Here is a 27286-nt window from a genome sequence, read left to right as displayed (position 1 = left end):
TGGTTGTTGGTCACGTTGCTCGCAAAAAATCCCCAAGCTTTCAGACACGCCCAGCTCCAAGATTTTCAAGATTTTTGAAAAGCTGCTGTGTGGACGTACCGTTAGAGTGAAGGTAGAAGAGCTTATAGTGAAGGTTGGAGAGCTTATAGTGAAGGTAGGAGAGCTTATAGTGAAGGTAGGAGAGATGGAAAGAGCCCATCTTAAAAGTCATTTACACAGTTATACAAACAGTGTTTCTGTATATAAAAATCAATATATATATATAAAATAAAAATGTTATCAAAGATTCTTGAGTCCCTAGTTTCTACTCAGCTAAAACTTTTTTTAAATTCACACAACATCCTTAACCCTATGCAATCTGGATTCAGATCAAAGCACAGTACTGTGACTGCCGGTCTGAAAGTCTTAGACGATATTAAGGCTGCTTTGGATAACAAATCTGTATGTGTTGCATTGTTTATTGACCTGGCCAAAGCATTTGACACTGTAGATCACCACATTATGTCTAATGTTATGTTGATGTCTCGTTTCGGTCATAATGCCATTTGCTGGTTTCAGAGTTATCTAACCGACCGTACTCAATGCGTCAGGTTGGGTAGTACTGTCTCTGACCCTGTCACCTTGAAGAAGGGAGTTCCACAGGGCTCTATTTTGGGGCCTTTGCTCTTTTTATTATATGTAAACAATATTTGTAATCAGATGCAATTTTCTACCTATCATATGTATGCTGATGACACTATTGTATACTCATGTGCTCCTTCTCTGGATATGGCCGTTTCCAATTTAAAATCTGATTTTATCACGCTGCAGCATGCACTTCTTGATTCCAAACTGCTTTTGAACAGTAAGAAAACCAAAGCAATGCTTTTTGCTCCCAAGTCAGCGTCCTCTTGCCTCTCCATTGACACCCTTGATGGCGTCTCTGTTGAGTTTGTCGATACCTACAAATATCTGGGCTTTTGGTTGGACAGTAATCTCAACTTCAAACACCACATTGAAGTTCTAACTAAGAAATTGAAATTCACTCTTGGCTTCCTTTACAGACTTAAATGTTGTTTTTCAACTTCATCCCGTAAAAGGTTGGTCTCTGGCTTATTCCTGTCCCAGCTGGACTACGGTGATACCATCTATAGATTTGCCTGTCCCACTGTTTTGGCCAAACTTGACCCACTCTACCACGCTGCACTGCGTTATATATAAAATGCACCCTATAGGACTCATCATTGCAAACTGTACAGCCTAACTGGATGGTCCTCACTTACTATGCGTAGGATGCAGCATTGGTTTTTATTAATGTATAAAGCCATTTTAGGTAAGCTTCCACTGTACATATGTGCCAGATTTGCTCCAGTTTGTGACTCTTACAACCTCAGATCCAGTGCCTGGATACGGTTCCAGGTTCCTGCTGTGCGGACTGAGGCTGGGAAAAGGAGTCTTTTTTATTATGGTCCTTGGTCTTGGAATGACCTTCAATCACGCCTCAAACTGACGGCACTTGTCTCAATAGCATGTTTTAAATTGAAGTTGTCTGAAGTCCTAACCACCAGCTGCTCTTGCAGTAATAAGTAGTGCACCTTTCTTACTGTCCCTAATGTGCTCAATGTAGTGACTGCTTTTTCCTCGTTTTCTTAGTTATGTTCTCTGTCTTTTATATGTTTGTGTTATGTGTAACGTTGCTGCCTTCATGGCCAGGTCAGCATTGCAAATGAGATTCTATCTCAATGCTTTTACAGGGTATATGCAGGAATCCTGAAGTCAAATGTAATACCTTTTAAGACCTTTTTTAAGACCCTTTCCATACATTTTAAGACCTCATCGCAACTTCGAGTCCTAACCGGTTACATTGGCGACACACTTTACCTCACATTTACTATATTGATTGTAAGATAGCACAACTAAACAGAGTGCAGACAGACTACTGAAGCCTCCTCTCCACATGACCTTCAACCTCTCTGTGAAGGTCAGGTTTAATGCAGTATGCTGCTTCGTTGCTTCTGTACTCTGTGCTCTTTCATTCCAGTAGAACTCCTCAGAAACCATTAGAAACCAGTATTTGACCAATGCAATAAACAAAACAATTGACAAAACTTTGAACTATGAAATATATTAAACTTCATGAGCTTCAGCGGGGTAATGCCATACAGGAGCTCCCTCACAAATACCCAGGGGTTAAATTGGGCTGAGGCTGTCCGGGGCTAAGCCCGGCACAGAGGACGATGCTCTGTCGTCATCACCCTCACACATGTCATATGTTTACAAAAAACGATATATATGTTCAGACTTTTCTCGTTCTTAATATAGACTATATTTAGGGTCGATATGTGTTGACCTTACTTTAAAATAGCAGATCTCTGTGACCGGATATAGTTTGGCTTAGACGAGGACGCATACAGTAACACACATACGCAAACGCAAAAAAGTCTTCCGTTCACACGCATTCGATTCATTAACGTGTCCGTTCACACTAGACCGCTGGAAATGCTGTAGTACATATGCCAGGCCTGTAAGTGGCGCTGCTGCCGCCACAAAATACACCAAAAGCAGCAGCATGGTTGTCATGGTTGCCCTTCCGTTTATTCTCCGCGGTGGACGGCGTGTTCTCCTGCTGTATATCTCTCAGGTAGTCCACCAGCAGATAAACCCCCCCCCCCCCACAGAGCAGACCAAGGCAACGAAACTTAAAATAAGAAGCAGCATTTTATGGCACACTATGCATGGGGCCACCTTGAGGGGGTTTCCCGACATGTTGTTTCAGTAAATTAAAGGGTGTTTCATGTTGTCGTTGCTGTGGACCTTCTTAATACCTTGGAAAATGCCGTTTAATACTTTTTAATAGCCTTCATTTTCGCTAAATTGATTTATCAAGTTTTATTACTTTTTAAGACCCCGCGGACACCCTGTTTTATCTGGTTAAATAAAGGTTAAATAAAATTAAAATAAATTAAAAAAAACAGTAGTGAGAATGTACACAAGCTATCTAAAACCACAATCAGAGGTTTGTGTCGGGTCAACATTTTGTTAAACAAATGTGTTCTTTAAAGGCTCCATGCCAAGATAAAGCTAGAATTTCGAAAAAGCGATTAGTCCTTTCTTTATTTTAAACAATAGAAAAGACAGAAGGCATGCACTATGAACAAACTAAGAGCTTTAACACTTTGTAAATGAAGTAATAAGAGCTTTTCAACTACGAAAATAAATGTGGAAATCCAAAACGCGGAGGCTTACACCTTTATGATACCCTTCCATTGCTGAGATGTGACAATGAAGCAGCGCAGGTCTACTTGTGTGTGTGTTTGACCTGTGTTACATTGATATGAAGTCTAATCTGCAGTGTTGTTCGCTGATAAACGAGATGAATACACACAATGTAACAATTTCTATTTACTGCCCTTTTGCTCTCGTTTACTTTTAGGGCAAATTGCACTGAGCTAATTGTGTTGCGGACTGATTTTTGTTATCTGAAACTGCCATGAAAGGCTTTTTAAGACATTATTCAGTAGCTGAAAACCACCTAAATCACTCCGTAGCATACTGGCGCTAGGGCTGCTCGATTATGGCAAAAATCATAATCTCGATGATTTGGGTCAATAATTGATATCACGATTATTAAAAACGATTATCATTTATTACTATTATTAGTATTTACTTTGAAAACATCCATTTATTTAAAAAGACAGTTTTATTTTGATGATGTTGTTTTCATAATCGTTGCAAGCCAAAATCGTAATTGCGATTAAAATACGATTAATTGAGCAGCCCTAACACACACATGAAAAAAGGCCATTGTGTAATGTCCAATTGAAAAAGTGATTTTACTTTTTCATACCAAGGACCACTTAACCAATAAAAAAACACTCGCGGACCACCCAACTCCACAAATATCCAAAAACACATCGTTTTTTACAAACAAGTGGCAACATGTGTGATGAAGGTGTTTATCTGGGCTATATCATGCATTCGAAAGTTAAACTTAAGCTCGCTCCATTGCGGAGATATTCCCGCGAGAGTGCGGAAAACTCAAATGTATTTATTTATTTCAAATGTGAAATTTTACCAATATATTCACGGACCACTAGGGGGCGCTTGACCACACTTTGAGAAGCACTGTACTAGACCCAACAGGGGTACATTAATGAATCCTCTTTAGAAACATACTATGTATTTATCCCGAAAAAGTGGGTTTTATGAGAGTTGCTCCAGTTAAGAATAAAATAAATGTATCTAAGCATGAGATCTTGAAGTTAAATGATCAAAAAATATATAACGTATCTCTGATGTGTTTTGGGAGTGAGGAAAATGCATTTGTTTGATAATAAACACATGTTTACTTTAAATGTTTAAGATCAAGTTGTTTTGACTGCAGGAGAGATTGTGAGGGTCTGGAAAATGATCTAAAAACTGAGGAGTGGGTGATTACGTTTTTGCTGAGTCACTGTTATTGATCAGTAACACTATCACCGTCCACGCAGTCACGTTGTGCTGATCGTTAGTACAAACAAATATCTCCCTTCTAGAAATCTGCTTCCAGCAGTTTGTGTGGAAACCTTTCCTCTCCCTTTCCTCCCCCGCTCCCTCACCCGACCCGACCCCCCCCCCCCCCTCTGCAGGGTCACTGTACCTCCACAAAGGCCTCTTTTGTGCGGAGCCAGCCCCCCTCCTGACAGGCAGATGGAGGGACAGGCCTCCCATTCTCACAGGGCCATTTTCTCACAGCCCTCGTCTCAAATGCTGCCTTTAACATCCCCGTCGACAAGCTCTTTTCTTTCCCATCGCCTCGGGAGGTGGTCAGCCGTGGTGACCCCCCCCCCGTACTGTGAGGTGGTTTGACGACGGCACGCAGCAGGTGCATGTGTGCGTTTCAGATTGTTGTACAATGTCTTTGCGGCTGAAGCCAGCCCAACTCTCTGACCTGTGTCCTCTCTTTTGACCACAGATTAAGCAAGAGTAGAGATGTGTGTGTGTTAAGGGAATGTTTGCACGGTGGTGTCGGCGGGGGGCTGTTATTGTGTGTGTGTGTGTGTGTGTGTGTGTGTGTGTGTGTGTGTGTGTGTGTGTGTGTGTGTGTGTGTGTGACGTGTGTGTGTGTGTGTGTGTGTGTGTGTGTGTGTGTGTGTGTGTGTGTAGGTGGCCGGATCAGATGAGCCGGTTTCTTGTCTCCTCTGTCTTCAATTCAGTCAGTCGGCATGGGAGAGCAGCTTTTCACTTGAGTTTTAATTGAGTCAGGGGCTTAAAGCAGACACTACTTGTTTGGAGTCATGCATCCATCCCAACACCAGAACCACTGTCAGTCCCTCTCAAAAATGTCTTTCGTTCTACATGAAATGCCTCATCTTGTTCTTATTTGGTTTTCCAAAAAGTTGCGGATAGTACAGTTTGCTTGGAACTTTTTTAGTACCATCTAATCTCAAAGTGAAAAGCTGCTTTTAAAACCCTGCAGTCTGATTGGTCACAGAGAATCAAAACCCCATGTTTATCTTACTTTCACTTTATGCAACGCTAATTTAAATGCATCTTAAAGCGTTGAATTTTACTTTGAACACAACCAGTTAGAACTGAGCGATATGAAGAAAATAAAATATCACAATATTTCTGATCAAACACCTCAATATTGATATAGCATTATGGATCATTGGTGCTATTATTAGGATAAATTGGAAGAGGCAACTAATAGAACAGCTTGAAAATATACACAAAAACATCACATTGCCATCATGCAGCCTTTTAAACCATTAAAAAGGCAACATGACTTTAAGATATCCATTAAAAAGGTGATATTTAGTCTTATATAAATATATTGCGCCTCCCTATCCCCAGTTTCAAATTGTTTTCTGGGTTTCCAACACGACTACCTGTATTTTCTACTGCAGCATTTCCAAACAGGAAAACCTTTCCTCCATGTCAAGAAACACAAAGACAGGACACCTACCAGCAGGTGAGGATGCTGGCGGAGGTGAAGAGGATGATGGGAACTGGGTAGGAGGCGCAGAGCAGCCCGTGGCGGTAGAAAGCCGCCGAGATCTTCTCTCTCAGCCGCTCGCGCAGCGTCATCCTGGGGGACGGGGTCAACTGCCGGCCATCGAGACGCACGGCGCGGTCGAGGAGGGAGCGCCGCGGGGCATCCAGGGACCTGAGGGGAGAGTTTCACAGGTTATAGATAACAGATTATGTAAAACAATGTAAAAACTCACACTGGTTGGTTTGTTTTTCACATGTAAAAGTTGCTGCAATGTATAGGAGAGACAGTTGTGTTTCCGCAAGCCCACATTCAACCGTGAACAATACGGAGGCTAAATAAAGTTCTGATGGACGATTAAGAAAGGAGGTTCAAATAAAAAAAAAGTTTATCAGTTCAAACTGTCCTGACTGAGCACACGCACCTCGTAACCTTGGCTGCTGGGCTCTCAGAGTTCTGTCTCCCTTCCTGCCTGTTGGCGTCAGCCGATAGAGGTGTTATGGTTCTATGTTCCTGCCTGTTGGATCAGCAGATAGAGGTGTTATGGTTCTATGTTCCTGCCTGTTGGATCAGCTGATAGAGGTGTTATGGTTCTATGTTCCTGCCCGTTGGATCAGCTGATAGAGGTGTTATGGTTCTATGTTCCTGCCCGTTGGATCAGCCGATAGAGGTGTTATGGTTCTATGTTCCTGCCTGTTGGATCAGCTGATAGAGGTGTTATGGTTCTATGTTCCTGCCTGTTGGATCAGCCGATAGAGGTGTTATGGTTCTATGTTCCTGCCTGTTGGATCAGCTGATAGAGGTGCTATGGTTCTATGTTCCTGCCTGTTGGATCAGCCGATAGAGGTGTTATGGTTCTATGTTCCTGCCTGTTGGATCAGCTGATAGAGGTGCTATGGTTCTATGTTCCTGCCTGTTGGATCAGCCGATAGAGGTGTTATGGTTCTATGTTCCTGCCTGTTGGATCAGCTGATAGAGGTGTTATGGTTCTATGTTCCTGCCTGTTGGATCAGCCGATAGAGGTGTTATGGTTCTATGTTCCTGCCTGTTGGATCAGCTGATAGAGGTGCTATGGTTCTATGTTCCTGCCTGTTGGATCAGCCGATAGAGGTGTTATGGTTCTATGTTCCTGCCTGTTGGATCAGCTGATAGAGGTGCTATGGTTCTATGTTCCTGCCTGTTGGATCAGCCGATAGAGGTGTTATGGTTCTATGTTCCTGCCTGTTGGATCAGCTGATAGAGGTGCTATGGTTCTATGTTCCTGCCTGTTGGATCAGCCGATAGAGGTGTTATGGTTCTATGTTCCTGCCTGTTGGATCAGCCGATAGAGGTGTTATGGTTCTATGTTCCTGCCTGTTGGCGTCAGCTGATAGAGGTGTTATGGTTCTATGTTCCTGCCTGTTGGCGTCAGCTGATAGAGGTGTTATGGTTCTATGTTCCTGCCTGTTGGATCAGCTGATAGAGGTGTTATGGTTCTATGTTCCTGCCTGTTGGCGTCAGCCGATAGAGGTGTTATGGTTCTATGTTCCTGCCTGTTGGATCAGCTGATAGAGGTGTTATGGTTCTATGTTCCTGCCTGTTGGATCAGCAGATAGAGGTGTTATGGTTCTATGTTCCTGCCTGTTGGATCAGCTGATAGAGGTGTTATGGTTCTATGTTCCCGCCTGCTGGCGTCAGCTGATAGAGGTGTTATGGTTCTATGTTCCCGCCTGCTGGCGTCAGCTGATAGAGGTGTTATGGTTCTATGTTCTGCCTGTTGGATCAGCTGATAGAGGTGTTATGGTTCTATGTTCCTGCCTGTTGGATCAGCTGATAGAGGTGTTATGGTTCTATGTTCCTGCCTGTTGGCGTCAGCTGATAGAGGTGTTATGGTTCTATGTTCCTGCCTGTTGGCGTCAGCCGATAGAGGTGTTATGGTTCTATGTTCCTGCCTGTTGGCCTCAGCCGATAGAGGTGTTATGGTTCTATGTTCCTGCCTGTTGGATCAGCTGATAGAGGTGTTATGGTTCTATGTTCCCGCCTGCTGGCGTCAGCTGATAGAGGTGTTATGGTTCTATGTTCCTGCCTGTTGGATCAGCTGATAGAGGTGTTATGGTTCTATGTTCCTGCCTGTTGGATCAGCCGATAGAGGTGTTATGGTTCTATGTTCCTGCCTGTTGGATTCAGCTGATAGAGGTGTTATGGTTCTATGTTCCCGCCTGCTGGCGTCAGCTGATAGAGGTGTTATGGTTCTATGTTCCTGCCTGTTGGCGTCAGCCGATAGAGGTGTTATGGTTCTATGTTCCTGCCTGTTGGCGTCAGCCGATAGAGGTGTTATGGTTCTATGTTCCTGCCTGTTGGATCAGCTGATAGAGGTGTTATGGTTCTATGTTCCCGCCTGCTGGCGTCAGCTGATAGAGGTGTTATGGTTCTATGTTCCTGCCTGTTGGATCAGCTGATAGAGGTGTTATGGTTCTATGTTCCTGCCTGTTGGATCAGCAGATAGAGGTGTTATGGTTCTATGTTCCTGCCTGTTGGCGTCAGCCGATAGAGGTGTTATGGTTCTATGTTCCTGCCTGTTGGCCTCAGCCGATAGAGGTGTTATGGTTCTATGTTCCTGCCTGTTGGCGTCAGCCGATAGAGGTGTTATGGTTCTATGTTCCTGCCTGTTGGATCAGCAGATAGAGGTGTTATGGTTCTATGTTCCTGCCTGTTGGCCTCAGCTGATAGAGGTGTTATGGTTCTATGTTCCTGCCTGTTGGATCAGCAGATAGAGGTGTTATGGTTCTATGTTCCTGCCTGTTGGATCAGCAGATAGAGGTGTTATGGTTCTATGTTCCTGCCTGTTGGATCAGCAGATAGAGGTGTTATGGTTCTATGTTCCTGCCTGTTGGCGTCAGCTGATAGAGGTGTTATGGTTCTATGTTCCTGCCTGTTGGATCAGCTGATAGAGGTGTTATGGTTCTATGTTCCTGCCTGTTGGATCAGCTGATAGAGGTGTTATGGTTCTATGTTCCTGCCTGTTGGCGTCAGCTGATAGAGGTGTTATGGTTCTATGTTCCTGCCTGTTGGATCAGCAGATAGAGGTGTTATGGTTCTATGTTCCTGCCTGTTGGATCAGCAGATAGAGGTGTTATGGTTCTATGTTCCTGCCTGTTGGATCAGCAGATAGAGGTGTTATGGTTCTATGTTCCTGCCTGTTGGCGTCAGCTGATAGAGGTGTTATGGTTCTATGTTCCTGCCTGTTGGATCAGCTGATAGAGGTGTTATGGTTCTATGTTCCTGCCTGTTGGATCAGCTGATAGAGGTGCTATGGTTCTATGTTCCTGCCTCGTGGATCAGCTGATAGAGGTGTTATGGTTCTATGTTCCTGCCTGATGGCGTCAGCTGATAGAGGTGTTATGGTTCTATGTTCCTGCCTGTTGGCGTCAGCTGATAGAGGTGTTATGGTTCTATGTTCCTGCCTGTTGGATCAGCTGATAGAGGTGTTATGGTTCTATGTTCCTGCCTGTTGGCGTCAGCTGATAGAGGTGTTATGGTTCTATGTTCCTGCCTGTTGGATCAGCAGATAGAGGTGTTATGGTTCTATGTTCCTGCCTGTTGGTCTCAGCTGATAGAGGTGTTATGGTTCTATGTTCCTGCCTGTTGGATCAGCTGATAGAGGTCTTATGGTTCTATGTTCCTGCCTGTTGGATCAGCAGATAGAGGTGTTATGGTTCTATGTTCCTGCCTGTTGGCCTCAGCTGATAGAGGTGTTATGGTTCTATGTTCCTGCCTGTTGGCCTCAGCTGATAGAGGTGCTATGGTTCTATGTTCCTGCCTGTTGGCCTCAGCTGATAGAGGTGCTATGGTTCTATGTTCCTGCCTGTTGGCCTCAGCTGATAGAGGTGTTATGGTTCTATGTTCCTGCCTGTTGGATCAGCCGATAGAGGTGTTATGGTTCTATGTTCCTGCCTGTTGGATCAGCTGATAGAGGTGCTATGGTTCTATGTTCCTGCCTGTTGGATCAGCCGATAGAGGTGTTATGGTTCTATGTTCCTGCCTGTTGGATCAGCTGATAGAGGTGTTATGGTTCTATGTTCCTGCCTGATGGATCAGCTGATAGAGGTGTTATGGTTCTATGTTCCTGCGTGTTGGATCAGCCGATAGAGGTGTTATGGTTCTATGTTCCTGCCTGTTGGCGTCAGCTGATAGAGGTGTTATGGTTCTATGTTCCTGCCTGTTGGATCAGCAGATAGAGGTGTTATGGTTCTATGTTCCTGCCTGTTGGATCAGCCGATAGAGGTCTTATGGTTCTATGTTCCTGCCTGATGGATCAGCTGATAGAGGTGTTATGGTTCTATGTTCCTGCCTGTTGGATCAGCTGATAGAGGTGTTATGGTTCTATGTTCCTGCCTGTTGGATCAGCTGATATAGGTGTTATGGTTCTATGTTCCTGCCTGTTGGCGTCAGCTGATAGAGGTGTTATGGTTCTATGTTCCTGCCTGTTGGCCTCAGCTGATAGAGGTGCTATGGTTCTATGTTCCTGCCTGTTGGCCTCAGCTGATAGAGGTGCTATGGTTCTATGTTCCTGCCTGTTGGCCTCAGCTGATAGAGGTGTTATGGTTCTATGTTCCTGCCTGTTGGATCAGCCGATAGAGGTGTTATGGTTCTATGTTCCTGCCTGTTGGATCAGCTGATAGAGGTGCTATGGTTCTATGTTCCTGCCTGTTGGATCAGCCGATAGAGGTGTTATGGTTCTATGTTCCTGCCTGTTGGATCAGCTGATAGAGGTGTTATGGTTCCATCTTGTTATGCAGCATGTTGATGATTCTCTCTGAACTAGCTAAATACACGGGTCTGGGTAGAGTTCTTCAGATTTGACGTGGCAGCTCTACCGTGAAGTCAGAACCTCTGGCTCTTGGACTTGTGATGTGAATTCTCCGGCCGAAGCTCCAAATAAACCATCAGTGTTTGACATCAAAGCTCCTGCTCTTCCCGTGTCTCTTTCCTGAGTCGGTGACTCCCTGCATTGCTGCACAGAAGTTTCTCTTACAGAAATGTTTCCACACAAATCATAATGTTTTGCTAATTATTTATTTGGCCCACTTGCATGCCTTCAGCCCACAGGTTGGAAACCGCTGAACTAAGATAAGATGGACTTTTATTAATCCCTCGTGGGGAAATTGTTTCTCTGCATTTGACCCATCCTAGTGTTAGGAGCAGTGTGCTGCCATTTTGAACGGCGCCCGGGGAGCAGTGTGGGGAACGGTGCCTTGCTCAGGGACACCTCGGTGGTCTTTCCGAGACTTGAACTGGTGACCTTCCAGTTGCCACGCCTATCGAATTCGCCACCACCGCCCTATACTACAGTATTTCACTATTTGTATTTATAGCAATTATTTAAAAAAAAAAAATGTGTTTACCCAAGAGCAGCTGTGGAATAGTATAAGCTCTGTGTGAGGGAACATATCTGGTTGAAACATGTATTTAAACTCTTATGAAAGAATCTTTTGGGGTGGCAGCAGCTTATGGCGCATTTCCACTGCAGGGTCTCGAACGGCTTAGTACGGCCTTGGTAGGCCAGGCTCACTTTATGCTGCGTTTCCATTACAGTTTAGTAGCTGGGGCAGTAACTATAGTAACGCAGTGTAGGCGGAGCCGTGACGTCATCTTCAATGAGAACCACAAAACCAACATCAGCCGTTAGCTGTTAGCACTCAGAGCTCACAACTCCTCATATCTGTTCAGAAACTAGACACAAGTTAAACAAGTACAAACCACAGACTGTCTGTGTCATGGAGGATACAGTCGCTGGTTTATTTATGTCTGGGGGCCGTTGTTGTGAGTGTCGATATATACTGCGTTAGCTTAGCCGATCTCCATTCAGAAAACACGCATTTTAAAAAGGGTGTTTCGCTGCCGTCTGTCTGCAGACTTGTCAAAGCATTAATTCATGGTTTTTACTAACCGGTATCAGTAAGTTGTTACTTCGGCATCATTTTGAAATGTGTATTACAATTAAATCACGGTAACATATGTTCATCTTGTTGTAGTTGTAGCCCCCTTGACAGCGATTCTCTCTCTAGTTTAGCATACTCAGCCCGACTCAGCCTGGTTGTTGGCCCGGAAAGAAAGCCAGAAAAACTGTGAAAAAGTACCCGTTTGCTGGAACTACCCCTAGTGGAAACGCAACCAAAAACGGGCCGGGCACGGCACGCTTAAACCGCGCTGTAGTGGAAATGCTTCATTAGTTTGTAAGGACTTTGCTGAGAAACCCAGGGGTCGCAGGTTCAAGTCCCAAAAGGACCAAGTACGTGTGGACTGATAGATGGAGAGGTGTCAGATCACATCGCAATGTAATGTAAAAATAACAACAGAGTGAAAATTGAATTTCCTCCTAGAAGAATAAAGTATGTCGTCTTCTTCTTCTTTAGAAACTTTGCTGCGTCATATATTAGGGCTGCACCCGAATATTCGCTGCTGATTACTACCGAATATCCGGAGCCCGAAAAATGGTATTCGGGACAGCCCTATCATATATACACTATTTACACTTTTATAAAGTACTTTTTGGGGAATGTTAAATAGTTGATCAATTAGGGTTAAAACAGCCATCAGAAAGTAAAAGAGTTTTAACGTCCTTTTTTGTCCAATTAAGATATTCAAAAAGGAAATACAGGAACTCAGTGACACGTACATTTTGACTGGTAATCAAACGGCTGGACAACCATCACATTTTCTACCAATCATTTAGGTGCACGTTTTCTGCAGCCTTGGGAGAAACACAGATTTTGATATCTGGCTGCTTTATAGTTTTCCAAAGTGCCTCCTGAAAGCCCGTGCTAAGATTTGATCAAAGTTATCTTATCTACTTTATTAAGGGACAGACAGTATTTTACACACACACACACACACACACACACACACACACACACACACACACACACACACACACACACACACACACACACACACACACACACACACACACACACACACACACTCACACACACACACACACACACACACACACACACACACACACACACACACACACACACACACACACACACACACACACACACACACACACACACACACACACACACACACACACACACACACACACACACACACACACACACACACACACACACACACACACACACACACACACACACACACACACACACACACACACACACACACACACCTGAAGTAAAGCTCTGTCCTGGACACCTAATTAGTGACATACTCCAGGTTTTGGCACACATGCTGCTGACTAAAGGCACGTGTGTTTTTCCTTCAGCTCACACAGGGGTCACATGGTAGACGGCACACACACGGCTCATTCAGCCCAAAAGGTGTGGACACATTCGCCCCCGGTAGAAAACATGTATCACCGGCTGAGCAGCTATACTGTCTCATCGATCACACCTTGTAAGACAACAACCACCGTGTGTTCACCTGAAACCAGCCTTTTGTTAGAGGTAAGATTACACTTTCACACAGAGGAAAGCACAGGGGGATCAACTGGCCAAAGAGGAAGACAGTAGCTTTAAATTGGGGTCCTTTGAGTATTAAATACAACTGGTTTTTACCACATTAAGATTATCAAAGTAGCTGTTAGTTGCGCCATAGAAATGCATGTAATTAACCGAGTGTCACTCCCAACGATCGGTCAATATCAGTCCAAAAAAAAGAAAAGCCGTTATTTTGGACTGATATTGCAACATGGGATACGATAAGCGATGAAATGACTGTTTAAAAAAAAGTATTCACATTATCAATTACAAATATATAAAAATGGTTGGAGTGCGACTTTAAGAAGATCTGTACAAAACAAGGATTTTTTTATCTGTAGGCTGGGCTACACAATTTAGCAATTTTGGATATTGAACTAGTTCGATTCTGAATAATGATGCGGCCCGATTCTAGTTCAAGAAAATTATCGTCATATGAAGATATTAAAAGTGTGAGATGAAGCCACAAAATGCATATTCAGTGCAATTTACTGTGGGTCATTACATTACACTACACAAACATGACTCCTGTGGTTAGGCTCTATCTAATATTACCGTTGCTTAAATGAGTGTACTGATGTATGAGCACTAAACAAGCGGTTTGCTGGGACGACTCCAGGATGATGTAAGAGAGGCAACGCTCGGCTGTGCACGTGTGGTTTGTTTGAACATTGGCTTTTAGTGATAGGCTGTGAAGCTCTGCGCTCACATGTTGAAGAGAAGAGAAACTGAGCTGCAACAGTGCAGAGATGCATTTAGAAAAGCATGCAGGTTACTCAGTGAGAGGCTAACGTTCATTCGCATGTTTGTTTGATAAAGGAAACACAAAAAAGCAGTTATTTCTCCAAATAAAAATAATAATGTGAAAGAAGGTTGTTTCATAAGTTTGATTGAATGTGTCCTTTTTTACAAAGACATTACTAGGGATGTAACGATACCAAAAACTCACGGTACGATAATATCGCGATAACAAGTTCACGGTACGGTATTTATCGCGATATTGAATAATAAAGGGGGGGGGGGGGATTCGAATTTTTTTTCAACTTTTTTTTACTCGGAAATGTTTTCTTTATTTTATAATAAATCTGATTTGTACAGCATTTTAGTAGGATAGCAGTATTTTAAAGTGTCAAAAACAAAGTGACAGTAACAGAGACTGGAACAAGAAAACCAGTGTTTTTGTACAAAGTAGGCATTTCTTTGTGCCACTGCATCTCACAAATAAACAAGGACATTTAATAATCAGACCCTGCAATAAAATAAATCAAGTTTCACTTTAGTTTTTCAAGTAACTCAACTCAAACTCAATAAGTCAGACAGGTTTTTAGGAATATGAGAATGTCCACATTTCCAGGTATTTATAAGCTGGGATGTTTGGGCATTTACAATATCCCTATGCTCTGGAAAAAACTCTCTCGCTTGGTACTGATGAGGCTGGGACAGCAGTGGTCGGGTTAACCGAATATTTTATTTATCAATGACGGAAAAATCTGAAAGCAGTCTGTCATTTTGACAGATTAGAACAAACTCGGAACAGCAGCAACGTTGCGAGGCTCTGGTGTTATGCCATGTTATGCAACAAAAAATCGCTGTAGATTTTGTCAGTCTCACGACGGTATTGGGACGTTTATTTACCGCGATATTCGGTATATCGTTACATCCCTAGAAATGACTGAATTAGTTTTTTCTTGCACTAAACAATAACAACATCGCTATCGGACGATTTCTTTTGTATTAAAGAACTTTACAATGATGGCTTCACTTATTCAAAGACGTGTGTAATGATAACAAAGTATGTATACAAATACATTCATGTGTACCTCATTGCTTGAATAATATTGACTTGTCTACCAGGCAGACACAAAACTACACATTGTACAGTAACATGGCTTAGTGATTGCCAGCAGCCTAAACACATAAGCACCACCAGAGTCCAAAACAAAAAGAAATATTGGACTTTTGGCTAGTTCAGCTCACTTCAAACAAAATCAGTTCCTCCAGTTTCCAAAATAAACTGGATCTCTTGTTGACTTCTCTGCACTATCTCAGCTATCAGTGCTGCCTATCGTGTGTTTTTAGATACACACCACTGTGTTACAAATGTTTAAAAGGCTCTGCTTCTCACATGATGTCAATACGGAGCATGTATTACTCCCTAACCATGCAGCACAATGCTTCCACGCTGTATCCATTATACAAGAGTTCATACCTGCTAACGGGAGACCAGGTTATCTCTCTGGCTCGCAGCCCTTTACGTCCCCTGAAGGCAGCAGCACTGTTTTTGTTTAGCTTAGGCAGTGCCTTGTGGTTAACGTGTTGCTCATTTCTGAATTCAGGCAGAGTGTGCGACTGCTCGTCTCGTCTCCCCGGGAGCAACGGAAACATTTCCTTGGAGGAATTTACCTCAGGAGACTCTTGATCTGCGGTTATAAATACCATATACAATAGAAACAGCAACGTCCTCCTGGAAGGCTTGCACAATGGGTTCTGAGCAGGTCAAAACAGGCTTTGAAGTAAGGCCTTTCTGCTCAGCGTTTCTGCAGGAAAACCGACTTTCAAACACGCTTTGGTCCTGAAAACTTTGAATAAAAGCCTCCATCTCACAGCTGTTGGTCCAGTTCACTGCGTGCTGTGGGGTTACATGAGCGCAGCAGCGAGACCTGATTTGGCAAAGGCTCAACAGCATCTCCGTCAGTGAACTAATCCGGGATAGAGCCGATCGGAAACTCAACGAGCAGGGCTCAGGGCCCATATCCACCCCCGCTGCCTCCCTCCTCCTCTAGGCAGTATACATCTACCCTATGTTGCACGGTTAGATTCTCACATCTCAAAAGCACGACAAGTTTGACAGAGACTCTATAATAGCTACAGGCTGAGGGATGGTTAACTGTTGTTTCAAGCTGGTGAATTTGTGTTCTCTTCAGCTCTTTGGCAGGCGACCAGTAATTGTTCGGATATCCTATTCTGTCTGGCCGGATGGAATTTGATTTTGTAGGAATATACCAGCTACTGCAGCGGAGGGAATAAAAATAACACTTCTGCTTAAACTCAACAGACCATGACTAAATCTTCACGGCATCTACATGCAAAACTCTCTTCGATAACACTGTGCTTTTGAGCATACATGCTGAGCAACTAATATTCTAACAAAGAGCAGTCTATGTGCCTCACACGTGGGGAACAAGCAAACAAACGTACAGTCTTTCACATTGCTAGCACAAATTGAGTTAGGGAGATCATGGAGAGTCCCTGCAGCTTCCTGAACTGGCTTGTAGATTAAGGTAGATGTATAAAGCCTCATGTGTACAACATTACAGCACAATGGTGCATTGAGTTCATGGTAGGGGTGTAACGGTACACGTACCCGCTTCGGTTCGGTACACATGTGTACCGAAGTGTACCGAACGAATATAACGTTAAATGTAAAAAATTGAGAACGTGAACAACTTCTTGGAAGTTGCAGCATTCAGAGTAATTTGCTCCCATTGTGTTCAACGCGTCATAGAGCGAGCAAGTCATTTCATTGGACGAGTTGGTCAGAGGGATGCGTTCAAATGTAGTCAGTAATTTGAGGAACTGTCGAAATGGCGAACGCAGATAAAGTTGAGCTCGAAAATCCTCCAGCATCATTGAAGTCTCCGGTTTGGGAACATTTTGGTTTCGCAGTTACGTACAAGGATGACGGACAAAGACAGGTGGACCGAACCAAAGCTGTTTGTCGGCATTGTTCAACTAACATTGGTTACGCGGCTGGAAATACATCAAACTTGCACATGCACTCATTTGAAAAGGCATCACCCGAACGTGAATATCACCGGTACCAACAGACTGAAGTGCAAACCCAACTCCTGCTAGCATTTAAGCCTCCACCACTCGCAAACACTTCAGACCGAGCCAAAGCTATTACAAACGGCAAATATCCTTATGTTGCCATGGTAGCAAAGCGCTACCTGGCTGTATCTGCTACCTCTGTCCCCAGCGAGAGGGTTTTCTCCACAGCAGGAGACATTGCTAGTGCCAGCAGATCTGCCCTTTCAGCAAGCAATGTGGACAAGTACATCTTTCTTTAAACAACATGAAATGATAAGCAAGTCCTAATGTCAAGCTGGCTGCTTAGATACTAGTACAGTAAAGTTCAAATACAGATTATTTCAGTTCATCGAAAAGCTGCACCTTAATGTTTATTTTATATTTATTTGAGTGAATATTCATAGTTTAATAATAATTAAAAACCCAAAACTAATAGTTTATGTTTTGTGAGTACTAGTACAGTAAAGTTCAAATCCAGATTATTTCATTTCATCGAAATGCTGCACCTTAATGTTTATTTTATTATATTTTGTATTTATTTGAGTGAATACATTATTCACAGTTTAATAATAATTTAAAAAAAATATGTTATGTTTTGTGATAATTTGTTCTGCTGTACCGAAAACGTACCGAACCGAACCGTGACCTAAAAACCGAGGTACGTACCGAACCGAAATGTTTGTGAACCGTTACACCCCTAGTTCATGGCTTAACTTTTTCTATGAGACTATGAAAGTGTCAAAATAAGATACACTGGAATAGAAGATTCAAGAAAAAAGCAAAAATGACCCTCTTACCTCTTCTGAACACTTGCTAAAACGCCTAACTTGAAGGCATCTCCGGGGCTTATAGATTCAAATGCCATTATCAGCAATTGTCTGTATCTTGCAATGCATGTCTTCCAAGTGACTTACGAGAGGCCAAAAACCAGACCAATAGCCAAAAACATTCCAGAGAGCTCTAAGCTGTGTCCCTTCTCCGTAACTGCATCAAAATCCAATCCTAGGTTGCATAATGTGGAAGAATGCTCCTCTGATCAGTGAGGCCCATGCTGCAAAGACAACCTCGATGTGGATGAACACACTACTGCAACACAGCCTTTTACAACCAGAGCTAATGGCATACGAGGGAAATGCCCTGTCAATCAGTAACCATAATGCAATTGTAAATTATGTGTAACAGGCAGTCCGTTTCTGCGCAAGGATTACTGTATTTCTGATGAATTAGAGAAAGAGGAAGACATTGATGACACACTAAATTTAGATTTCTTTTCTTGTGTGATTCATTATGTCTGCCGGTTATCATGCACGTATAGTTTCAAGAATACTTCACTCCCAAAATGAGTAAAACGTATCAGTTGTCAACACGTGTTACTGTCTTTATCATGTAGATACAATTAAAAATTGTGAAATATCTACCACAAGATAGTGAACACGGAGGTAATGGGGCTGATGCACTTTCAAGAAACTAGCAAACAAAGAGGCTCCTAAAGATAGGGATAGATACGGGGCACGAACAAGCTTATAGTGTAATTGCACTTTCATCATGGGGTAAAGTAAGACAAAATGACAGAAATTGATTTAGCTGAAATTGAGTAATCTATGACAGGGTTATCTTTCAGTACACACCGCATAGGCCTCATTTAAAACAAACATTTCTCTTTAGTATCACCTCATTTATCAGGAAAAAGTGAGTCTTGATTCAGTAGTTGAGACATGACATGAGACCGTGTATAAACCACTGAGCTGGCCCATGCAAATAATGAACATACACATATTTCCATAGCTAACACACAAATAAGCCTGGCAGTTTTTCCTGATAAGCAGTGGAAGTGTTTACTCTTTACTTGAGTAAAAGTACCAATACCATACAGTAAAAATACTCAAATAAACTGCGTCGAGAAGGGTACTTAGGTAGAAGTATTTATGTATGATAGGAAAATGTACTGTAAGTATAAGAAGTAAAAGTAGTCAATGCAGAAACATTTTTAAATCATCACATTTAAGAGGCTCGAACTGTGAAATTATATGAACAAAACAACTCATAATTGCTGCGAATTAATATTCTGCTAACCAACTCGTGGTTTTAGTTACCTGGATGGTTTAATCTATACCAAATGATCATATTTTCCTAAAAATTGTGTGTCAAAATCTGAATTTATAAAGTAAATACAGCTCTAAAAGAAATGTAGAAGTAGAGCAGAAGTTTAAAATGAAAATACTTGGGTAGAGCACACGTACCTCAAATATGTATTAAAGTACAGTACTTGAGTAAATGTACTTAGCTACTTTAGACCACTGCAGATAATGCAGTTTCATAAATTACTTATATTTCAGGGACCTGCTGCTGAGTGTTAAATTGCTAATAGTTAGCTAAGGTTAGTGGAAGCTAATGTTAGCCACCAGTTTCTGGCAGGGTTTCTCATTAGAAAACACTTGTTTTTAGAACTAATATCAGTCGGAATAAAACACCAACACCCTGGTGATTTAAGTAAACATTTATGAAATTATAGAAGTTAAAGACAAAGCCACTAATAGTTACTAAAGTTACCTGAGTGCGTGTGAGTAAGCTAAGCTAACTATTTCGTACATGAACAACAATCAATAACGACAGCATTTAAAGAGACTAACTTCAGCCAACGTATTATTTTGTTTATGTTCACGGCCACAACTTTATATATAGTAACCTAGTATGGCGTTACTTCATATTGTCGTACTCTTTCTGCACCTGCAGACAACTTGTGATGGCACCAAGCTAAATGCTAACATGAATAGCATGCTAGATATGTTAGCTCCTACATGAACCCAATCAATGTGTATTTATTTAAACAAACTAACAAGAAAAGGTTGCACTTTCACATTAGTTTCATGCATGCCACTGGGTTTGAGTGTTTCCTACACCTGCTTCACATGGCCGTGAAACCATCAGACTAGTTAGTAGCAAACAACGCTGAAAGCAAATTAAGATAGCATGCATTGAAGAGTGACGATGTTAAGTTGTATATGATGGTTTCAGGATGTCGTGGGTTTATATCTGATTCTACAAGACAATAAGGAAGCATGCGAGCCAAGCAAATGCACCCACACTCAGAAGCTATAATTATGGAGTGATTAAACAACCCAAAAGCTCCCATGCTTTCAGCAACCACTGAGCTAAATTTCGCAACATGGCTAAAGCTAAAGCACACTTGCCTTGACAAACTTCAGGGATCCTCAAATGTAGATGTTGCTGTGGGCTTCCTCGGTGAACTGACGAGCAACCCCCGGGTTATTCCTTTGTTTTGGAAATGAGCTTAAGGCTATTTGGGATGCATCGAATAGGATGCTGACATTAAGGAGCAGCGTTTCAAACCCACTGGTTGTCAAATCCGACAGAGACCTCTCCACTCCGAACTCTCACCCTGCAGCAGCGAGGAGAGCAATGCCAGGGCGACCTCTAGTGTTCACACACTGACAATGACAACATCTCCTACTGTTTTATATCATTTTATTCAACTAAAATACATTCAGTGGTATCATGATTCAAGACGGAAACATGGGCTGATTATGAGAGAGTGGGGCACAGATATGCAAAGAGCCCTACCACCTCTCGTACATAGGAGCAAAACACACAGACTTTACAGGTGATTGGCCTCTTTTGGTTTTCTATATGTAGCTTTGAGTCTCCTTGTGGTCATTGTACCTGGCAATCAGACTGTATAGTCATGATGTCTTCTCTTAACTTATTGGAATAGCTGAAAAAAAACTATTCTTAGAAATGTGAGAGATCTGAGTCGACTAGCAGGATCGCAGTGTCCTTCCTAAAGATCGTCTAGGCTCCAGGCTGGGTCGTTGACACTAGCGAGACTCTGAATGTTTGGGAAGTTCACCAAACCCTTAGGTAGCTAAACCCCTGACATCTGGTGTTATTCAAATATAAACAGTCAGTGGTCAGATGTAAAAGAGAAGAAGTTCCACGAGGATAGAGAGAGGTGAGACTAGAGGACAGCGCTGGATGTCCCGGGAGCGAAGAAGGAGGCTCCTTTATCGTGGACCTTGTACTGAAAGAGTTTCTTCTGAGTGTACTGCCCGTCGCCCTGTCTCCTCCTCCAACACACTTCCACCTGAAAGACAAGAACGTTATATATTTATTGCAAGAATTCAACGTTTTTTGGTACATTTTACTCTGAAATTAATACTTTAAAAAAGGGACAATTTAAAAATAAGCCCTCCATTAGTACATCCAGGTGTTTTATTGCGCAATCAATGGTAATATTTGTAAGCACAGATGCAGATTTGTTTTTAAATCTAGATGTCGAGCTCCTCAAGAAGGGCTGAAATTAGTTATCAGATCAGGTTGCGGTAAAACAAACAAATTAGAAGACTGATTAATCATAATATTATTTTTTACAAAAGTGAAAAAAGTATGCTTGTAAACACCTATGATAAAGCAAAAAGAAACCGTTGTGGACCATCAATAGGACAAATCAAGCACTTTGAATATTTCAGCTTGGACTTGATCAGTTCACTATTTTCTGAGAGGTTGTAGACAAAAGATTAAATCAAGGAATTCATTTGCAGATTCATCATTAATGGGAATGCTTAACTCGCAGCACCACCCTAAACGTCATGCAGTACAGTTGGACAATTAAGGGTTTTAAAATGTGTTCAATCAGACACAGAAAGGCCGTGCTGACAAACACACACTCACCTGCCCGTGAATGTCCCTGCAGTAGCCGGTTGGGAGACCCTGTACATGAAGAGTGAGGCTGCACTGGTGGGTGAGGCCCTTCATCAGCCTCTCTGAGCCTTCATCATCTCCCTCGTCCTCCTCTCCCTCCCCATCACAGCGAACCAGCATCACCACGTTACCCTGCAGTCACAGACAAAGTTATGGTGATAAGACAGGGGTTTTATTAAAGCTCTTTACTTTCTCTTAACTACTTTAAAGCAGGTACATACAAGTTAGATACACTTTATGAAAGCAAAACTGCAAATGCCTTTTAAAACACAACCGGCTACCTCCTGGCTGTGCAGACAGTGCAACAGTATACGTCCCGTAAAACCTCTAGATCAGGGGTGTCAAACTCAATTTCATTGCGGGCCACATTCGCATTATGGTTGCACTCAAAGGGCCGGTTGTAACTTTAAGACTATATAAAAATACATATATAAATATTTAACATATATAAAATAATGTATTATATTACATTATTGGCTCTGTTGGATTATTATCGGATAGGGTAATACCTTCATAAACTACGTCTGAAAGCAGAAGTCTAGGGCAAATAATTGCAAGTCTCTTCAGTGAGAATGTCAAATTTGAGATGCATTGTGGGACATGTAGTTTATGGGCAACGTGCCTCTGTAAAGTAGCATGTAACCGTATAATAAATCATATTTTTTTCAAGCTCTTGTGGGGCCACATAAAATGAAGTCGCGGGCCGGATTTGGCCCCCGGGCCTTGAGTTTGACACCCTGCTCGAGATGTAGAGCTGCAACAATTAGTCAATTTTTTTTCTCTGCGACTGTTTTGATAATTGGTTACTGACGATGCTACATTTACCTTCAAGAATGGCAAAAAATGCTGTTTTTAACCTATCAAATATAGACATGTCCTGCTTTTCTATGTTTGACATCAAATTAAACTTAATATTGGGTTTTGGACTGACAAAACAAGACATTATTACAATTTCATTTTATCAACAAATTAGTACAGTATGCTAATATTGTCTTGTCTTATATTGTGTTAACTTTACTTCTATCATTAACTTTACGTGGCTCTACAAATTGACCCCTGGGGACAAAGAGTTTCAAATGAATAGAGCACCTTGGACTTTGAAAAACTCCATTAATCAATTAGTATTGAAAGTAATTGGCAGTTGCAACCTTAAAATCATGCTTTGACAGAAGATCCTACCTGCAGCTGGGAGCAGACGATGGCCCTGCAGTAGTGGCTGAAGTCCAGCACGGCTCCAGCGCTCACCCCCAGACTCAGCAGCACACTGAGGTCGTCCACCAGCAGCACCGGGGGCCCCCACTCCTCTGACCCATCCCCCCCCTCCTCACCATTACTGCTCACAGCGGAGCGCACAAACTCATAGAGACTCTTCAGGCCGACGGAAGGATCCCTGCAGACAGCAGAGAGGGCAAAAGTACACACATCCTTTACTCAAGTAGAAGTACAGATACTTGTGTTTAAAAGTACTCTGGTAAAAGTAGAAGTACTGACTAAAGTCAAAGTAAAGAGGCTTTGAAATGTACTTCAGTAAAAAGTACCCATAACTAGCAGCTGCTTTAAAGACTACCTGACCTCCCTTTATATTAATAGAACAATAATGTCATTGTTAGCTAATGAATGTTTCCATGCTGAACAACGGCAACATGACAACGTTTCCATTGGTCCCTCTTCTTTAGAGAAGACCAGGAAGTGATGGATACACGGATCGTGTTCCAACCAATAGGCACGCAATGACTCTAAAGAATAATGATCACGCACCAACACACATTCAGACTAAAGGAACCAGCTGTTTGGAAAATGAGAGAAGTAGAAAGTACAGGTATTTGAGTTCAACATGTGAGAAGTAGAAAGTACAGGTATTTGTGTTCAACATGTAAGAAGTAGAAAGTACAGGTATTTGAGTTCAACATGTAAGAAGTAGAAAGTACAGGTATTTGTGTTCAACATGTAAGAAGTAGAAAGTACAGGTATTTGAGTTCAACATGTAAGAAGTAGAAAGTACAGGTATTTGTGTTCAACATGTAAGAAGTAGAAAGTACAGGTATTTGAGTTCAACATATAAGAAGTAGAAAGTACAGGTATTTGTGTTCAACATGTAAGAAGTAGAAAGTACAGGTATTTGAGTTCAACATGTAAGAAGTAGAAAGTACAGGTATTTGAGTTCAACATGTAAGAAGTAGAAAGTACAGGTATTTGAGTTCAACATGTAAGAAGTAGAAAGTACAGGTATTTGAGTTCAACATGTAAGAAGTAGAAAGTACAGGTATTTGAGTTCAACATGTAAGAAGTAGAAAGTACAGGTATTTGTGTTCAACATGTAAGAAGTAGAAAGTACAGGTATTTGTGATAAAAATGTAAGAAGTAGAAAGTACAGGTATTTGAGTTCAACATGTAAGAAGTAGAAAGTACAGGTATTTGAGTTCAACATGTAAGAAGTAGAAAGTACAGGTATTTGAGTTCAACATGTAAGAAGTAGAAAGTACAGGTATTTGTGTTCAACATGTAAGAAGTAGAAAGTACAGGTATTTGTGATAAAAATGTAAGAAGTAGAAAGTACAGGTATTTGTGTTCAACATGTAAGAAGTAGAAAGTACAGGTATTTGAGTTCAACATGTAAGAAGTAGAAAGTACAGGTATTTGTGATAAAAATGTAAGAAGTAGAAAGTACAGGTATTTGTGTTCAACATGTAAGAAGTAGAAAGTACAGGTATTTGTGTTCAACATGTAAGAAGTAGAAAGTACAGGTATTTGTGATAAAAATGTAAGAAGTCAAAGTAAAAAGTCGTCAGAAAAATAACTAGTGGAGTAAAGTACTGATACCAGAAACATTTACTCAAGTACAGTAACGAAGTATTTGTTCTCCACTACTTCCCACCTCTGGCAGACAGAGGAATGAGAGAGAGGCAACAAACTGTGGAGTGATTATTTTAGTTTGTACCTGAGAAAGTCCATGGCCTGACTTCCTGTGTCGTTTTCTTGAGGAATCAAAACAGACAGCGACTCTTTCTGTCCCTCCAGGAAAACCAGCTGACCTTTTTCCTTCGCTTGTGTTAGGCTAACACCCTGAGAACACACAATTCACACACAATTAAAGTCCTCACTTTAAGATAGCAATATTAAAAAGGTCAAAATATGTAAGCTCCTTTATCAACCAAGTGAACACTAGACTCAATCAATATGAATAAAAAAAGAACTTTTGGTCGAAGTGAACATTAACCTAGATCTAACATTACAGATACCCGTAGATCCAGTGAGGGCATACCTACAATTAAAACCCAAAAGATAAAAGCTAAGTAGCATTTGACTGAACATATGATGGGAGACAAATAGTTGTATGGTTTTATCCAGTGCTAATTTGGGGTTCCATAATGGAGGAATCCTTGAAGAATGTATTTTTGTTTGTGTGTACGCCCCAAGAAGAGTAGCTGCCATTAAGGAATCCAAATAAAGAATAAATGATTTTTGAACAGTGGAAATGTTCGGTGTGAATACAGCAGAAGGATGATAATAACACTGAAGACTCACCAGTCTCTGACTGATGGCACTGTAATGATTGAAGGACTGCACCAGACCCACAAAACACACTTTGCAGCGTGCTGAAATAAAACAGAGACATCAGTTTCACACATAAATAAAAAATAAATCTTATTTTGATAATACTTTACAATGCCAGGCGCAAACTCACCTCGTAGGTACAAAGAGAGGAAGTGGTGAATGAGGAAAGAGGCATCACTCTGTCTGTCTGACAGTAACACAAATTCTCCCTGTTGAAAAGGACAACCACACTTTTGAATATGTACTTCTTAAATATATTTGTAAACATGTATTACACAGCAGTATTCATGTGTTAGTCCACTTTTCAAATAAATGCAGTCAATTAAAGTTGAAAACATGTTCTAAGAAATCTTAGCTGATAAAAAAAGGCAAATAACTTATTTGCATAACAAGCTTGAAATATACCCTTCATATTTCCTTTTATTAAAAGGCTTCTGTTTTAAGGAATGAGCTGTAAACACATTTATGTTACAAAATCAATGAAACCCTATGGAAAGCTGTGATGTAAGCTTTTTGTTTTCTTAAAGCATATTAAAATATCAAGCATAATTGATCTAGTTTAGATTCTAGACTCAAGACAAACTTGCACATAGTAATGTTAGCACGTATAACAGCGTGTTACAACTTAATAGAGATAACGGTCATGTTCACATTACCATGACAGATCAATTACAAAGGTTGTGTGGTTCTTACCTGTGTGAAGCTGTCAGGAGTTGTGTTCAAGATACTGTTGAGTTCTGTATACATGGCTAACTGTGTCTACAAGCTAACCTAACAAGAATAATATAAACTTAAGGCTTTGTAAGCTAAATAAAACGTTACAAAACAGGAGATTCTAGTAGGAATTAATTTAAAACGTGTCTTGTAAACCCATAGTTTGAAACGTTACGTGAAAGATGATATTAATCCAAAATGTAACTGTAATTTTCTCTCAGAATGCAGCTGTGCTAACGTCAAGTAGCATGCTAACAAAGATAAGTATAAACAAAACAAGAGGTCTCACTCCGCAGCTGAAAGGAAAGCAAAAAGTGATTTAATGAAGTGTTCCTTGTGTTTACGAATTTAACACTACATTACAAATGTATATTTATGTATATGTCACAATTGTACAAAGCTTTGGAAATACTGTATCTGTATGTCATCATCGTCAGGCTAATAAAGCTATTTGAATTGAATTGAAACGCGTTTTGGACCACAGAAAAGCCACTAATAGCGTCTTTACCGCTGCAATTTTTTTATTTATATCATATTTTCGCAAGTGTTATTGGTTGTATTCTTTAGGAAATAACGGTTCAAGTTTTAAGGCTGAATTGTAAGTTTTCACTAGTGTTTATTTGAGGGGAAACCAGCCACTTCAGGTCTGTGAGAAAATGGTCTCCATGGTGATAGCTTTGGTCTTCTGTCTCAGTAGACGATCGTTGTTTTGCACATGGCGACTTCTTCGTGTGTCCATGTTAAATTTAACACACCGCCCTCTGTTGGTAATACCGTGTGAATGACATTATTTATAATAGCGATAGTTGTGGTGCTTTTTTCTGGATATTTGGCACCAAAACATGACTCAAAAGCAGTGGTTGGAAGTAAATAAATAAAAGGTAGTCAAGTGCTAGTATAATTCTGATCTGGTTTGCACTTGTACTTTATTTAAAGGGGAACTATCATGCAAAATGCACTTTGTGATGTCTTTTATACATAAATATGTGTCCCCGGTGCGTCGGGGAACTCACGCAGCGTCAGAAAATAAAACCCTCTCTCTTTTCCTCCT

At 41.4% G+C, this 27286-nt stretch overlaps 2 protein-coding genes across 2 annotated transcripts in view; both read right to left on the bottom strand.

Annotated features, from left to right (window-relative positions):
* scap (SREBF chaperone) overlaps positions 1 to 18316 on the bottom strand; it is a 64244-nt gene extending 45928 nt beyond the window's left edge. The window contains 2 exon segments of the mRNA XM_034102343.2: positions 5927 to 6127; positions 18045 to 18316. Coding sequence (XP_033958234.1) covers positions 5927 to 6127; positions 18045 to 18112 — 269 coding nt within the window. The 5' untranslated portion in view covers positions 18113 to 18316.
* A 2408-nt stretch (positions 18317 to 20724) lies between these two features.
* Positions 20725 to 26478, bottom strand: elp6 (elongator acetyltransferase complex subunit 6). Its single transcript, XM_034102379.1, has 7 exons — positions 26215 to 26478; positions 25652 to 25730; positions 25492 to 25562; positions 24905 to 25029; positions 23146 to 23356; positions 21937 to 22098; positions 20725 to 21349 (listed from the first exon to the last, which is right to left on the bottom strand). The coding sequence occupies exons 1-7, from the start codon at positions 26266 to 26268 to the stop codon at positions 21224 to 21226; spliced, it is 828 nt and encodes a 275-aa protein (XP_033958270.1). The 5' UTR covers positions 26269 to 26478; the 3' UTR covers positions 20725 to 21223.
* Between the last annotated feature and the right edge of the window lie 808 nt (positions 26479 to 27286).

Source organism: Pseudochaenichthys georgianus, chromosome 16 (assembly GCF_902827115.2).
Source record: "Pseudochaenichthys georgianus chromosome 16, fPseGeo1.2, whole genome shotgun sequence".
In the NCBI taxonomy this organism is placed as follows: Eukaryota; Metazoa; Chordata; class Actinopteri; order Perciformes; family Channichthyidae; genus Pseudochaenichthys; species Pseudochaenichthys georgianus.
Note: the sequence above shows the minus strand (reverse complement) of the source record. Positions and strands in the feature narration are given on the sequence as shown.